Consider the following 17,935-nt stretch of genomic DNA (forward strand, 5'->3'; position numbering starts at 1 on the left):
ATTATATTCAGACTGGAATTTGTATGAATTTTATGAGCTAAACAAATATCTCAGTTAATAAAAAAAAATAATTCTTCACGGGTAACAGATGGTCGGTCGGTCCTCTGCTCTCACCCCCACCAACGTCCCAAGGAGATGTGTGGGATAACCACTAAATTTTAATAAATAATACCTCAAACTAAAGTTAGGATAATATAATTGACATGTGGATTCCTTTGTAAGACCAGGGAATATTTTGAATATAAATGTCATATATTTTGCACAAAAGATAACATAGTTATTCTGAGAAAAATTTTTATCTAAGATTTGTATGTCTAATGCAAAATATATGATGTTTATATTCAAAATGATCAAATTATAAGAATTCCAGCAATGTAAATTATATTCTGGCTGGAATTTGTATGAATTTTATGAGCTAAAACAGGCAGTCAGGCAGGTGGGCAAATCTAAAAATAGCATTCTGCCGGACACTCACCGCGTATATGTGGAAAAATCCGTGTTAAGTGAAAGTTCATCTGGCGAGGCACCGCGTATATGATAAACGCTGTAAGTGAAACCGCGTTAGGCGGGTATATATATATATATATATATATATATATATATATATATATATATATATATATATATATATATATATATATATATATATATATATATATATATATATATATATATATATATATATACATACATATATGTACAAAAAATAAATGTTAAATGAATTATTTATGGTGCATTAGGGTACTGGTCACTTCAGACACAAAGACGGGCTATAAATAGCCTTCTTTATCTCCCCTCCATCTCACCCTGAGCCAGAGGGAAGGGTGGTGGTAAATAACATTTGTTTGCTTATTTTCCATTTACTTGAAATAGATTTACCGAATTATTTGTTTATTTATTTAAAAGTCATTTACTGAATATTCTATGTAAAAAATAAATTTTAAATTAATTATTTATAGGAGATAAGTATTATGATCAGTAAATATATGGTATTACTGGCCACTTCAGACACAAAGACGGGATAAAAATAGCCCATCTCCCCCTCTTCTTACAGCTGCCAATGGGAAGCGTCTTGGTAATTAAATTTGATGTTTATTTTCATTGTTTGTCTAATTTATCATGTATCAAAGTAATATTACTAAAAATTGTGTAGGTAGTAGGCAGCTACCAAACAGGTAGATACTACCGCCTGGGAAGATATTGGAAGCATAATGTGTTGTCTAATGGTAGACCCTGCTGCCATATGGCATCACGAAAATTGTGACCAAGTCCCAGGTTCAGCGCTGACCTGACTTTCTGCCTCATTTACACACAATTGCAGTTTGAATTGTTCCTCTAACTTTGACAACACAACATACATACAGTATATTATTTCTCACTTTTGATCTTTTTTTTACTTTTTGTATTTATTTATGGTTAGTTACTTAAAATAAGGCCAATTCACTTCAAGTAATGGCATCAAATGTTACCAGCTGGTGTAGTGTAAACACTAGTGACGTCACTTAAGCGTCTGTATTTAACTGTCAGTAGTTTCAAGAATTAATGCAGTCATTTACTGAATATTCCTTGTAAAAAAATAAATTTTAAATTAATTATTTATAGGAGATAAGTATTATTATCAGTAAATATACCGATATGCATTACTGACCACCTCCACGGCTAAAAATAGCCCAATCTCGCGGTCACTTTCCCTTTCTTGTCTCCTCACTGGCAAATGGGGGGGGCGTGGGGAGGGGTGTGTGATGATAGCTGTGTTTATTACAGGGGTATAATTCTCTTTTACGGTATGTTAGACAGGTTTATAATACATTTTTATTATTTTAATATACCGGTAATCTTAATTTGAATCCAGCTTGCCAAACGTAAGTTTCAGTATAAAATAATTAGTGGTAAGACCTTGTGAGTGGCTTACGATGTTTCCATCACCACTCTTGACACACTAAACCACAATATTTAAGAGGTAAGAATTTTATACTTGGTGATTTAGACGACCCCCTAACTTTGAGCAAAGCTGTATCCCTTCAACATTACATAACATAACATTTTAGAATATGGAGTGAGAAAGCAGAAAGGTGTGGGTGATTAGAGAGATGAAGTGGAAAGGAGTGGTAACATGCACTAGTGTTGCAAAGCAATAAGCTCTTCAACAGTTGATATCTTAATTTGCCTCCATGTAGTCACACAACAAGACCCTCACTGGATTCTTGTTGTCTTAATTCCCGTGTGTGTGTGTGTGTGTGTGTGTGTGTGTTCCCCAGTCAGTACACAGCCTCTTCACCATCAAGACTCCTGCTGTGCCTCCTCGTGGCAACACACGGTAACTGGGTAACTGGGTGCCTTGGGAGCCCAAGCTAGACCAGCAGGGGATCTCGGAGTTGCCGTGGGCCCCAGAAGGATGGCGCAGAGGCCCACTGGCATGTGGACGCGTCCTGGCGCCTACCAATCACTGCCCCGCTGCCTTGCGGATTAACCTTGGTAGGTATAAGACTTCGAAAAATCTACGGTGGAGCCCCGCAGCAGGCAGACATGCTTACAGAGCTCCAAAAAGACCCCAACGGTGGTTTAAGAGGAAGAGGTGACAACCATGGGAACCCAACGACTACACCGGCGGACGAAGGCAATACCTGATGGACAGGTTACTAAGATGAAACCCAACAAACTGGGCTATTGGCAGTCCATTGTAACTCTCCCTCTCCCCAGTCATTGCAACACTTGCACCATTGGATCAGGAAAAGGGAAAAACAAGACATGTGCTTGCAGCCTGAGCTCATGCCTCACCACATAAATCAACTCACGTGCAGCCATCATCCAGCTCATCATACCTCTCATCATCATCAAAACCCCAATTCCCCCAAAAGTCTTATGGCAACAGACAAGTGGTAATGGAGACAGGCAGAGGTGACTGCCAGAGTTACTGGTCACAGCTCTGCACATGGGTGGCATAGATAAGATGGTCGTTTATGCACTGGGAACTGGACAGCAGTGCAATCCGGACTTGTCTGTGCGACTGAGCAGTCCTTTTGAGGAGCCACTCTGCTCACCCCACATGGGGAGGGGGCTAGAAAAGATGCCCTCAACATAGCCTGCCTAAAAGAATCAACCTGACTGGGCAACCGCACCCAGTAAGGACATCCTTATGTGGTTGAAAAAACAATCAAAATCAAATTTCTAAACAAAAACAAAGTATACAGCCTCTTATGGTAGCTGCATGGAATGTCAGGACCCTTCTGGATACAGTACTGACAAAAATGAGCATCCTGAAAGAAGAAATGCCCTTGTGGCTAAAGAGCTGGCTAGGTATAACATTGACATAGTAGCCATCAGCGAGTCCCGGCTCCCAGACAAGGGTCAACTCACAGAACGGGGGTCTGGCTATACCTTCTTCTGGAGGGGTAAGCCTGCTGCGGATAGAAATCGCATTTATGGAGTTGGCTTTGCCATCCACCAACGCACCTACAAATGCTAACTGAAATGCCTATTGGGATCGACGAATACCTCATGATGCTGCACGTCCTACTGAATCACTCACGTCATGCTTTTTTCATCAGTGCATATACCCCAACACTGGATGCAGAGGATGACATCAAGGAGGCCTTTTATGCCGACCTTGGCAGAGTGCTAACCTCTATCCCCAGAGAAGATAAGGTTGTGCTCCTCGGTGACTTCAATGTCAGAGTTGGCAGAGATGCTGACATTTGGCAGGGAATCATATGGAGAAATGGACTAGGCAAGTGTACAGTCAACCCTCACTTTACGCGGTCCCACATTCCGCGTTTCCACGTTTACGCGGTGCCCTGCCAGAACCCAGGATGCTCACATTCCGCGGTGGGTGTACCCCTTTACACGGTGAAGTATAATTTTTTTATTTAGCTCATAAAATTCATACAAATTATCCGGCCAGAATATAATTTACATTGCTGGAATTCTTACAATTGGATGATCATTTTGAATATAAACATCATAGATTTTGCATTAGACATACAAATTTTAGATATAATGTTTACTCTTGAGTAAATATGTTATCTTTTGTGCAAAATATATGATATTTATATTCAAAATATTCCTGGTCTTACAAGGAATCCAGCAATGTCAATTATATTATCCTAACTTTAGTCTGATTTATTATTTATTACTAAAAAGGTAAACAGTCTGGTATTCCCACACATTTATCTAGTAGGGACGTTGGTGGGGGGGAGGGAGGGAGGGACCGGCGACCGACCATCTGTTACCGTGTGAAGAATTTTTTTTTTTTTATTAACTGAAGATATTTGTTTTAGCTCATAAAATTCATACAAATTACCTGGTCAGAATATAATTTACATTGCTGGAATTCTTATAATTTGATGATCATTTTGAATATAAACATCATATATTTTGCATTAGACATAAAATTTTTAGATGTAATGTTTAATCTGAGTAAGTGTGTTATCTTTTGTGCAAAATATATGACGTTTATATTCAAAATATTCCTGGTCTTACAAGGAATCCAGCAATGTCAATTATATTATCCTAACTTTAATCTGAGGTATTATTTAATACAAAATGTTAAAATTTATTTTTTCTTTCTCTTGAAGGGAGGATTGGTGGGGAGGGTTGGGACTGACCGCGCGGTTGGAAGAGGGGGGAGGCAAGGTGGGGTACTTTGATTGACAGATAGTGTCGTGAAGAATATTTTTTTTTTTATTAACTGAAGATATTTGTTTTAGCTCATAAAATTCATACAAATTACCCGGCCAGAATATAATTTACATTGCTGGAATTCTTACAATTTGGTGATCATTTTGAATATAAACATCATATATTTTGCATTAGACATACAAATTTTAGATAAAATGTTTAATCTGAGTAAATATGTTATCTTTTGTGAAAAATATATGACATTTATATTCAAAATATTCCTGGTCTTACAAGGAATCCAGCAATGTCAATTATATTATCCTAACTTTAGTTTGAGGTATTATTTATTACTATACCTGGTTTTCCCCCCAAAATTTCTCAGAGGGAAGAGCCAGCAGTGTAGTGTGAGAAGAGGGGGAGAGAGTCGTGTCCATTATTTGAATGGACATTAACCTGGCGACTGTATTTCTCTATTTCTCTTAAGTATTAATTGTGTGCATGTACCATCATAAAATTAAGATGTTATTTTTACTAGAACATAGGTATTGTGTTGGAAAAAGTGGAGTTTGGGGGTCAGCTGGTCTCTATTTCATTTAATCCCATATGTTATGTTATTCACTTTACGCGTTTCTCACTTTCCGCGGTACCCTGTGGGTTACATTAACCGCGTAAAGTGAGGGTTGACTGTAATCCCAATGGTTTACTCCTCCTCAGCAAGTGTGCTGCACACAACCTCACTATCACCAATACCTTGTTTAGGCAGGCCGACAAGTTTAAGGGTTCGTGGCAACACCCACAATCCAAACACCGGCATCTCATTTACTACATCATTGTCAGAGAAAGAGATCGCAGAGATATCCTTATCACCCATGCCTTGAGTGGCTCAGACTGTGACACTGATTATCGACTTGTCAGATGCAAGGTCTCACTTCAAGTCGCCCCAAAACGGGGAAAGCAACAATCCTCCAGAAGGGGTATTAACACTAAGCGTCTGGAGGATCCAGCTGTAGCACCAGCCTTCAGAGAGCAGCTTGAACATGGGCTGATAAGCAACCCAACAAACAACCCAAATTCTAATGCCGAATGGGATACTCTTAATACTGTTATGACAAAAACCTGAGACCCTCGGCCAGACCGAAAGTTTACACCAGCGGGAACTTCACAATCTAAAGAATGACTGGTATAAAAATAAAGCATGTGAAACACAAAAGACGACTCCACGCAAGAACAAAGGTGTCGGCAGCTTCCATTACTGACCTTCAGTATGCAGACGACCTCACCCTTGTCGCTCACACTGAACGTGACCCACAGGAGATCCTGAACACCTTTACAGATGCGTATGCACACTTCAGTCTTGAGGTGAATCTATGTTAGACTCAGATTCTCTTTCAGCCTGCCCCTGGTTCAGCCACACCTCCACCATCCATCTCTGCTTAACGGGACTACCCTCACTAAAGTTACCCACTTTCGGTATTCCGACTCCCACCTGTCCACCACAGCGGACATCGATGAAGAGATTCAACATCGGAACAGATGTGCATTTCAAGCCTTTGGCAGATTCCAAAACCGTGTCTTCAGCTGTAGGGTGCTGAAATTATCTACAAAGTTACACGTTTATTGAGTAGTGGTCCCCCCCTCCCACATGGGTCACATACAGGAAGCACATTAAGGCACTTGCAAACTTTCACAAATGTACTGTAGTCTATGTTCCATCCTCCGAGTTCGCTGGGAAGACAAGAGAATAAATGCCAGTATTCTTGCTGACACCAACTGTAGGAGCATCGAGGCTACAATTATCTATGAACAAATACGCTGGACTGGCCATGTTACCCGCATGGATGACAGTAGACTGCCAAAGCAGCTACTTTACAGTCACCTAACGAATAGTAAACGTAACGCTGGCGGGCAACTGAAAATGTACAGGAAAGCCTTTGATAACGATGGTTCTACTAACGGCGATTCACAATTAAGACCTTGGTTAATTTAGGACCCAATTCAATTTATGCCATTATTTTCTTTGTATTTATGATGAAAATAGAACAAAAAATATCATATAAATAATAATTAAATAACGATATGTATTATAAAAAAAAAACGCCTTGTGCAAAGGAGGCTGCAGGGCTTGTTAGTGGTGACGCCAGCATCACTAGTATAAACAGTTGTAGCTGGCGGGCCCTTTGTTTTCATGCACCTGAACAGGAAAAGGAGAAAAACTTTCTCAGGTTTCTTATGGAATTTTTGCATCCCTATTCAACATGAGCAAGAGTGCAAGTGATGGTAGTGCTGGTTCAAAGGCTAAAAGAAAGTGTACATAAGAAAGTGGGATACTGCAGGAGGCCGACTGGCCTAGATGTGTTAAAACGATATGAAAAAGCTGAGAGAGGTCTGTGAATATTATATGGAGCAAGCAATGAACATATTTTCTGAAGTGGACCAATTAACAGGACAAAATATTAAAATTAAAGGGGACATGAAAAACACAAATGACCTCTACATAGAGATGTACAATACTATAATAAGAAGAGAAAGCAGCTGTGAAAGGTTCTTTCGACAGCTTTATTATTCGAAGGCCTAAACCACCAACTTAAGATACACCATCAAATTCAGCATCATAAGCAGCTTCATCAACAACTTCAGGTTCAGTAAGTTTTAGCTACAGCTTTATGGAAAACTACAGGTTCAGCCAGAGTTAACCTGATGACTTCGTCATCTGAGTAAAAACTCAAACATCATTGGCTATCCTAATGCTTTAGACTATACCACCATTGGTGAGTAGAATTTTTGTTTAACATTAGTAAGTATTATTTAAAACATATTTGAACAGTAAATAAGTGTTGCTTTCATATTCTTATGTAGAGAAATGACGATATGTTTTCACATGTACGCAATTACATACATTGGTGTTCTTAATGTCTCGCTTTATTTCTTTACCATTAGTGGTTAGCTACTTCTATTGCTCCATTTATTAACATTAAATAACATTACTTAAAACATGCATACAGGTATTAATTTTTTACATCAAGTTAACTTCAGCTACAACCAGGGTCTTATTTCTGTAGTTTTTTATGTAGAACCATCGTTACTCAAGAATACAATGCCATCTATTCTCCTGTGTTTTAATAATCTACTTAGTATTAATGAATTGTATTGTTCATTTTGCATATATACAGCTAAACCCCGACTTACGACCACATGGACTACGTCCATTGGTACTTACGACCTGCTTTGACTGTACGTCCGTCGGGACATACGACCGTGGCAGTTGTGACCAAAAATATTTTCAAATGATGCGCGCATTTTCTATACCGAAACGTTTCCGTCCGGGCAAGTGGGTGGCGCGTCTCGGGTCGCCTCATGGGTACGCTCACTCAGTGGAGCGCTTTGTTTGTGTTTGGCTATCGTATCCTATACTGATCGCGCTGTGAACTTTCGTTATTATCGTATTGAATTGACTTTATAATGACTGGAAAGCATAAAAGTGAGAGTGCTGAAGGTGTTCCAAAGAAAAAGAGACAGGCAATTACTTTTGAGTTGAAAATGAAGATAATAACACAGCATGAGAATGGAAAAACAGTAGCAACAATCTCAAGCGACCTAGGTTTCTCACACTCGACTATATCCACTATTCTGAAGGACAAGGAACGTATTCATGAAGTAGTGAAAGGAACAACACCTATAAAGGGAACTATAATATCAAAGAGAAGACAAGGTCCTATTCATGACATGGAAAAATTATTGGTGATATGGATAGAAAACCAGATACAGAAGCGTGTACCCTTAAGCCTTCTAACCATACAGGCTAAAGCAAGAAGCCTGTTCCAAAGCCTGAAGGAGCAGGCAGGAGATGAATGTGATCAAACCTTTACAGGAAGATATGGGTGGTTTGATAGATTTAAAAAGCGCTACAGTCTACACAATGTTAAGGTGAGTGGAGAGGCAGCTAGTGCCGATGTTGGTGCTACCGAAGTTGGTGCTACCGAAGCTTTTAAGGAGAGTTAGACGATGTGATTGTGGAAGGGAATTATTTGCCTGAGCAAATATTCAATGTGGATGAGACTGGATTATTGTGGAAGCGCATGCCTGAGCGGACATACATCCACAAAGAGGCGAAAACAATGCCCGGATTCAAGGCATTTAAGGACAGAATTACCCTTCTGTTGGGGGGGGGAATGTTGCTGGTTTCAAGCTAAAGCCCTTCATGATCTATCATTCAGAGAACCCCAGGGCTTTTAAACATGTCAGCAAGCACACACTGCCAGTGTTTTATCGCAGTAATAAGAGAGCCTGGATGACCCTAGTACTGTTTGAGGATTGGTTCATGACTTGTTTCATTCCACGAGCCAAGGAGTATTGTCTGCAACAACAGATTCCATTCAAGATTTTACTGATTTTGGATAATGCTCCGGGACACCCACTACACCTGGACGACATGCACCCTGATGTTAAGGTAGTGTACATTCCATCTAACACTACTTCTATCATCCAACACATGGATCAAGGTGCTATTGCTGCCTTTAAAGAGTATTATTTACGCGCGACCTTCGCTCAGGCTGTTGCTGCTACTGAAGGTGAGAAAACGCTCAGAGAGTTTTGGAAGGAGTACAACATTTTGTCATGTATAAAGAACATTAGTGCAGCATGGGATCAGGTTACAAAACATTGCATGAATGGAATATGGAAGAAAATCCTGAAAAGATATGTGCACAGTTTCAAAGGATTTAATGAAAATGAAGTTATTTTGGATATTAGTAACAAGATAGTGGAGTTAGGTAAACAGCTTCAGTTAGAAATTGATAATGAAGATGTTGTACAGTTGGTTGAAAGTGTAGCAGAAGAGCTCAGTAATGAGGATCTTATTGAACTAGATGCACAGAAAATTGCAGAGGAAGAAGAGAGACAAAATGTAGAAGAACCTGCACCCCCCAAAAAGTTTTCAGTGAAACATATGGCAGAGGCATTTGCTACAATTAATAAAGCAATGCAAATGTTTGATGGCATGGATCAAAATTATGAGCGTTATGCCAAAGTTGACAGAACGATCCAAGATGCACTTGCTTGCTACAGAGAAATTTATAATGAAAAGAAAAAGCAAACTGTGCAGTCTAAATTGGACATCTATTTCAAGAAGTCCCCCAGTGCTGTCTCCTCACGCCCCACCAGTGCTGCCTCTTCACTCCCTCAAGATGATCCAATACCTTCAACCAGCAAGTTACCACAGTACATAAACCTGTCTGAAGGAAGCGACATTGATGACCCACCCAGCCCTGTCTCCTCTTCTGCTTCTTCCAATTAATATAGTCTCCATGTATCCTGTAAATAGAAAATTATGGGGGCCCTGTGTGCATTCAGCTGACTACATTTAAGGTAAGTGCTCAGTCACACTGTATCCATTCCTCATTATTTATTACTTTTACTGTACTGTATCCATTGTAGATTCTTTTTTTTTTTTTTTTTAATCTATGGCGGACTTACGACCATTCCGACTTACGACCTGGATTTGAGTCACTAACCTCATCGTAAGTCGGGGACTACCTGTATATTTATTTAACCAAACTTTTAGATAAAGTATTCTGGATTATTATAGAAAAGAAATGATGTTTCTAATTTAATTAGAACTGAATCTATGGACTCTGGTAGTTTCGAGTCAAGGAAAACATCTCCAACACCCAGAAACGTTCTGGGGAAGTTGGCTAGTGTGCGTCTGAGCAAGAGGTCTAGTTTAAACACTCGGAAACGTTTCTCAGTAACCGGAAAAGCTGTGGATAAATGGGTTTAAAGTTAACCGTGCAGTTTGGTTAGCGTCTAAACCTACACGGATGACAAGGACATAATATGAATAGAGAGATAAAGACTTACCCAACAACAGTAGATGTTGGCTCAGCATCTTTGGTGTTACAGTCCGTGTGTGAGGAGAAGTGTTTGCCCATTTGGTAAGAGTCAAATACCACATCTTCACTTGTACTAACTTCTACCTTTTGTTTCTCATCATCATCTTTGTCTGTTCTCTTTGAAATGTCTTTATCACTTTCTCTTCTCTTCCTATCATCATTACGAGATTCACTGTGTTTTCGTTTTCTTTCACTTTTTTCACTATCTCTTCTTTTTCTGTCTTTATCACCTTTTGAATCTCTCCTGTCTTTATGTTTATCTTTGTGTTTTCTGTCTTGATCATCTCGTTTATCTCTGGAATCTCTTCTTTCCTTATCTTTCTTCTCTTTATCATTACTGTTGCTGCTAATACTTTTATGCCTCTCTCTTTCACCATCTTTACTGTTCCTGTGCTTCACTCTGCTTTTATCCTTATCTCTGTCACTTATGTGTTCATCTTTATTTGTATCTTTACTTTTGATTTTATCTTTATCTCTATAATCTCTGTCTTTGTCTTTATCTTTGCTCCGTTCTTCTCTTGATTTTTTGTCCTTTTCAGTATCTTTACTTCTGTGCTTATGTCTCTCCTTGTCTGATGACTCTCTCCTTTCCCTTTTATCCTTATCTGATGAACTTTTTCTTTCTTTTCTATCTTTCACTTTTAGTGGTTCTTTATGTTTATCTTCTTTTTTATCCCTTCTAGGCTTCTCTTGAGATTTTTCGTCGTAAGATTTCTGGAGAAGAAAATACAATTAAATACAAATTTTACATGTGAAAAGCTTATAACTTATAGTTTAGAAAAATTTAACCACCCTTTCCCCCCCCCCCAAAAAAAAAAAATATAGTAATGCTCAACATATAGAGTACAGAATTATGGAAATGTTAAAAAGTACTTTAATGCATATTCCTTTGTCTCTCCACCTACCCAGCAATACAGCTGCACCCTAAAAAAATCACATTTAACATGTAATCACAGCACAGTGGGAAGATGATGACCAATATACAGTACAGTAGACCCTGGCCATTTGCAGGTTTGTGATTTACTATTTTGACGATTCAGAGAAAGCAGATAGTGGCTATGTTGGTCACCCCATGCAGTATCTCGTGCTGTACTCTCAAAACTTCAGTGTTTCTATGTGAAATGACCCCTAAAATACTGCCTAGTGTCAGTGCTAGTGATGCGAGTGGAATGAAATGTAAAAGGCAGAAGTCAGTGATGACCCTGACAAAGAAAGTTGAATTATTAGATAAGTTAAAAGAGAGGATGAATGCAGCCACGGCTGGTTGGTTGTTTGGTATAGGTGAACAGTATTGCACTAACGTTGTCTAAGTTGCTATTCGCGGTTTTGCCTATCCACGCCATTTCCCTGGAACATAACCTCCGCAAGTAACAAGGGTTACTGTACAGAATTAGCATTATTAGTAATGTTTATATATCTATATGTATAAACATGTTGCATGACTTCCGATATGGATGGGTGCAAGGCATTTCAACAGTTTTGTTGATTGAAACATTCTGTTATGTATTTTATGTTGGTTGTTATTCTTGCTATATGACGACAAGATGGCCAACATCACGCCGTACGGCTAACTGTATTTATATTGCACAAGAGCCCACGCTGAAGACCAGCCAACTCGGTATCACGCCTTCTCATAGCCTCCTGTTTGAAGTTACCAAATAGAACTCTCTCTTTCTATCAACGAGTTTGCATCTCCTCTCAAACATACCTGATGAGAACATACTAACCACAAGAGATTAAGGTAGAGGTTTACCAGATCACTGATGGACCATCGAGCTAACTACTCATCCTATAATTCTAACGTAATGCCTTTTGACTACCATACAGTATTGCCAGTACTAAAGTTACATACTATCGACACTGAACTGCAGTGGTAGATGCGGACCACAGTGTGTAAATGAGGACCACAGTGTGTAGATCAGAACCACAATGGGTAGATCAGGACCAGTGTAGATCAGGACCACAGTGTGCAGATGAGGACCACAAAGTAGATGAGGACCACAGTGTGTAGATGAGGACCAGCAGTGTGTAGATGAGAACCACAGTGTGTAGATGAGAACCACAGTGTGTAGATGAAAACCACAGTGTGTAGATGAGTAACCACAGTGTGTAGATGAGGACCACAGTGTGTAGATGAGGACCACAGTGTGTAGCTGAGGACCAGTGTAGTTGAGGACCAGTGTGTAAATGAGGATCACAGTGGGTGGATGAGGACCACAGTGTGTAGATGAGGACCACAGTGGGTAGATGAGGACCACAGTGGGTAGATGAGGACCACAGTGTGTAGAAGAGGACCAAAGTGTATACATGAGGACCACAGTGTGTAGTTGAGGACCACAGTGTGGATGAGGACCACAGGTGTGTAGAAGAGGACCAAAGTGCATACATGAGACCACAGTGTGTAGATGAAGACTGGCCAGTGGATAGATGAGACCACAGTGGGCAGATGATGACCACAGTGGGTAGATGAGAAACCACAGGGTAGACAGAGAACTACAGTGGGTAGATGAGACTACAGTGTAGAGATGAGACCGCAGTGTGTAGATGAGACCACAGTGTAGATGAGGACCAGTGTGAGATGAGGGCCAAGCAGTGTGTAGATGAGACCAAAGTTGTAGATGAGACCACAGGTGTAGATAGGGACCAGCAGTGTGTGATGGGGACCACAGGTGTAGATGAGGACCACAGTGTAGATAGGGACCACAGGTGTAGATGAGGACCACAGTGTGTAGATGAGACCACAGTGGGGTAGAGATGAGACCACAGTGGGGTAGACAGACCACAGTGGGTAAATGAGGACCACAGTGTAGATGAGGACCACAGTGTGTAGAGATGAGACCACAGTGTGTAGATGAGGACCACAGTGTAGATGGAGACCACAGGGTAGATGAGGACCAGTGTGCAGATGAGACCACAGTGGGTAGATGAGGACCACAGTGGGTAAAATTGGAGGACCACAGTGTGTAGATGAGACCAGTGTGCAGATGAGATCACAGTGGGCGTGATGAGGACCACAGAGTGTAGATGAGACCACAGTGGGTGATGAGACCACAGTGGTAGATGAGGACCACAGTGGGTAGATGAGGACCACAGGGTGTAGATGAGGACCACAGTGTGTAGATGAGGACCACAGTGGGTAGATGAGGACCACAGTGGGTAAATGAGGACCACAGTGTGTAGAAGAGGACCAAAGTGCATACATGAGGACCACAGTGTGTAGATGAGGACCACATTGGGTAAACAAGGACCACAGTGCATACATGAGGACCACAGTGTGTAGATGAAGACCACAGTGGATAGATGAGGACCACAGTTTGTAGATGAAGACCACAGTTTGTAGATGAAGACCACAGTGTGTAGATGAGGACCACAGTTTGTAGATGAGGACCACAATGGGTAGATGAAAACCTCAGTGGGTAGATGAGGACGACAGTGGGTAGATGAGGACCACAGTGGGCAGATGATGACCACAGTGGGTAGATGAGGACCGCAATGAGGACCGCAGTATGTAGATGAGGACCACAGTGTGTAGATGAGACCATAGTGGGTAGATGAGAACCACAGTGGGTAGATGAGGACCACAGTGTGTAGATGAGGACCACAGTGGGTAGATGAGGACCACAGTGGGTAGAGGAGGACCACAGTGTGTAGATGAGGACCACAGTGTGTAGATGAGAACCACAGTGGGTAGATGAGGACCGCAGTGTGTAGATGAGGACCACAGTGTGTAGATGAGAACCACAGTGAGTAGATGAGAACCACAGTGAGTAGATGAGAACCACAGTGGGTAGAGAAGGACCGCAGTGTGTAGATGAGGACCAAAGTGTGTAGATGAGGACCACAGTGTGTAGATGAGAACCACAGTGAGTAGATGAGAACCACAGTGAGTAGATGAGAACCACAGTGTGTGAGAAGGACCGCAGTGTGTAGATGAGGACCACAGTGTGTAGATGAGGACCACAGTTTGTAGATGAGGACCACAGTGTGTAGATGAGGACCACAGTGTGTAGATGAGAACCACAGTGAGTAGATGAGAACCACAGTGTGTAGAGAAGGACCGCAGTGTGTAGATGAGGACCACAGTGTGTAGATGAGGACCACAGTTTGTAGATGAGGACCACAGTTTGTAGATGAGGACCAAAGTTTGTAGATGAGGACCACAGTGTGTAGATGAGGACCACAGTTTGTAGATGAGGACCACAGTTTGTAGATGAGGACCAAAGTTTGTAGATGAGGACCACAGTGTGTAGATGAGGACCACTGTGTGTAGATGAGGACCACAGTGTGTAGATGAGGACCACAGTGTGTAGATGTGGACCATAGTGGGTAGATGAGGACCACAGTGGGCAGATAAGGACCACAGTGGGTAGATGAGGACCGCAGTGGGTAGATGAGGGCCATAGTGGGTAGATGAGGACCACAGTGTGTAGATGAGGACCACAGTGTTTAGATGACGACCACAGTGTGTAGATGACGACCACAGTGTGTAGATGTGGACCATAGTGGGTAGATGAGGACCACAGTGTGTAGATGAGGACCACAGTGTGTAGATGTGGACCATAGTGGGTAGATGAGGACCACAGTGTGTAGATGAGGACCACAGTGTGTAGATGAGAACCACAGTGAGTAGATAAGAACCACAGTGAGTAGATGAGAACCACAGTGGGTAGAGAAGGACCGCAGTGTGTAGATGAGGACCAAAGTGTGTAGATGAGGACCACAGTGTGTAGATGAGAACCACAGTGAGTAGATGAGAACCACAGTGAGTAGATGAGAACCACAGTGTGTAGAGAAGGACCGCAGTGTGTAGATGAGGACCACAGTGTGTAGATGAGGACCACAGTTTGTAGATGACGACCACAGTTTGTAGATGAGGACCAAAGTTTGTAGATGAGGACCACAGTGTGTAGATGAGGACCACAGTTTGTAGATGAGGACCACAGTGTGTAGATGAGGACCACAGTGTGTAGATGAGGACCACAGTTTAGAATTAAGGGACCACAGTGTGTAAATGGGGGAGCATAATGGGTAGATGGGGGACCACAGTGGGGCAGATAAGGACCACAGTGGGTAGATGAGACCTGAGTGGGTAGATGAGGACCTGGTGGGTAGATGGGGACCTGGTTTAGATGGGGATACAGTTTGTAGATGAGGGACCACAGGTGTAGATGAGACCACAATGGGAGATGAAAACCAGTGGGTAGATGAGGACGACAGTGGTAGATGAGGACCACAGGGAGATGGACCACAGTGGTAGATGAGACCCAATGAGACCCAGTATGATGAGGACCACAGTTTGTAGATGAGACCATAGTGGTAGATGAGAACCACAGTGGGTAGATGAGGACCACAGGGTAGATGAGACCACAGTGTAGATGAGGACCACAGGGTAGATGAGACCACAGTGGGTAGAGAAGGACCCAGTGTGTAGATGAGGACCACAGTGTGTAGATGAGAACCACAGTGGTAGATGAGACCACAGTGTAGATGAGGACCACAGTGTGTAGATGAGAACCACAGTGAGAGATGAGAACCACAGTGAGGATGGAACCACATGGGTGGAGAAGGACCCAGTGTAGATGAGGACCACAGTGTGTAGATGAGGACCACAGTGTGTAGATGAGAACCACAGTGAGTAGATGAGAACCACAGTGAGTAGATGAGAAACCACAGTGTGGGGAGAAGGACAGAGGTGAGATGAGACCACAGTGTGTAGATGAGACCACAGTTTGTAGATGAGGACCACAGTGTGTAGATGAGGACCACAGTGTAGATGAGAACCAAGTGTGTAGATGAGAACCACAGTGTGTAGAGAAGGACCCAGTGTGGATGAGACCACAGTGTGTAGATGAGACCACAGGTTGGATGAGGACCTGGTTTGTAGATGAGACCAAAGTTTGTAGATGAGGACCCAGTGTGTAGATGGGAGGACACATTTGTAGATGAGGACCACAGTTTGTGATGAGGACCAAAGTTTGTGAGATGAGGACCACAGTGTAGATGAGGACCACAGTTTGTAGGGAGGACCACAGTGTGTAGATGAGGACCAAGGTAGATGAGGACCACAGTTTGGAGAGGACCACAGTGTGTAAATGGGGAGCATAATGGGTAGATGAGGCCACAGTGGGCAGATAAGACCATGGGTGATGAGACCACAGTGGGGTGAGAGACCACAGTGGGTAGATGAGACCAAGTTTGTAGATGAGACCACAGTTTGTAGATGAGACCACAGTGTGTGATGAGGACCACAGTGTGTAGATGAGGACCAAGTGGATGGGACCACAGTTGGAGAGAGGACCACAGTGGAAGAGGACCACAGTGTGTAGATGGGGACCAAGGAGTTTGAGATGAGGACCACAGTGTGTAAATGAGAGCATATGGGTAGATGAGACCACAGTGGGCAGATAAGGACCACAGTGGGTAGATGAGGAAGCAGGGTAGATGAGGACCAGTGGGTAGATGAGGGACCAGTGGGTAGATGAGGACCACAGTGTGTAGTTGAGGACCAGTGTGTAGATGAGGACCACAGTGCAGATGAGCCACAGTGTGTAGATGAGACCACAGTTTGGAGATGAGGACCACAGTGGGTAGGACCAAAGTGGGTAGATGAGACAACAGGGGAGATAGGACCAGTGGGAAGATGAGGACCATGTGATGAAGACCATGTGTAGATGAGTGCGCTTGGAATGAGGACCACAGTGTGTAGATGAGGACCACAGTGGGTAGATGAGACAACAGTGGGAGATAAGGACCACAGTGGAGATGAGGAACAGTGGGTAGATGAGGACCAGCGGGTGGTGGAGGAGCACAGTGGGTGATGAGACCACAGTGTGTAGTTGGAGACCAGTGAAGAGGACCAGTGGAAGGAGACAGTGTGTAGATGAGACCACAGTGTGTAGATGAGGACCACAGTGTGATGAGACCTTAGTGGTTAGATGAGACCACAGGGGCAGATAAGGACCACAGTGTAGATGAGACCACAGTGGGTAGATGAGGACCACAGGGTAGATGAGACCACAGTGGGTAGATGAGACCACAGGTAGATGAGACCACAGTGTAGATGAGGACCACAGTGTGTAGATGAGGACCAAAGTGTGTAGATGAGGACCACAGTGTGTAGATGAGACCACAGTTTGGAGATGAAGACCACAGTGTGTAGATGAGACCACAGTGGGCAAGAGGCACAGTGGGTAGATGAGACCACAGTGGGAAGGAGGACCACAGTGGGTAGATGACCACAGTGGGTAGATGAGACCAGTGTGTAGATGAGGACCGTGTGTAGATGACCACAGGGTAGATGAGACCACAGTTTGGAGATGAGGAACAGTGTGTAGATGAAAACCAGTGGGTAGATGAGACCTGTGGGCTAAGGACCACAGGTAGATGAGGACCACAGTGTGAAGATGAGGACCACAGTGTGTAGATGAGGA

The 17,935-nt window shown here is 42.5% G+C and overlaps 1 protein-coding gene across 1 annotated transcript in view; it reads right to left on the reverse strand.

The window, feature by feature from the left end:
• Positions 1-10,450: 10,450 nt before the first annotated feature.
• LOC121867079 (nuclear speckle splicing regulatory protein 1-like) overlaps positions 10,451-17,935 on the reverse strand; it is a 95,114-nt gene continuing 87,629 nt past the window's right edge. Inside the window, exon 9 of the mRNA XM_042366834.1 lies at positions 10,451-11,219. Within this exon, the coding sequence (XP_042222768.1) occupies positions 10,470-11,219 (750 nt within the window). The 3' untranslated portion in view covers positions 10,451-10,469. The remainder of the gene's footprint in view (positions 11,220-17,935) is intronic.

Source organism: Homarus americanus, unplaced genomic scaffold, assembly GCF_018991925.1.
Source record: "Homarus americanus isolate GMGI-L3 unplaced genomic scaffold, GMGI_Hamer_2.0 scaffold6317, whole genome shotgun sequence".
Lineage (NCBI taxonomy): Eukaryota > Metazoa > Arthropoda > Malacostraca > Decapoda > Nephropidae > Homarus > Homarus americanus.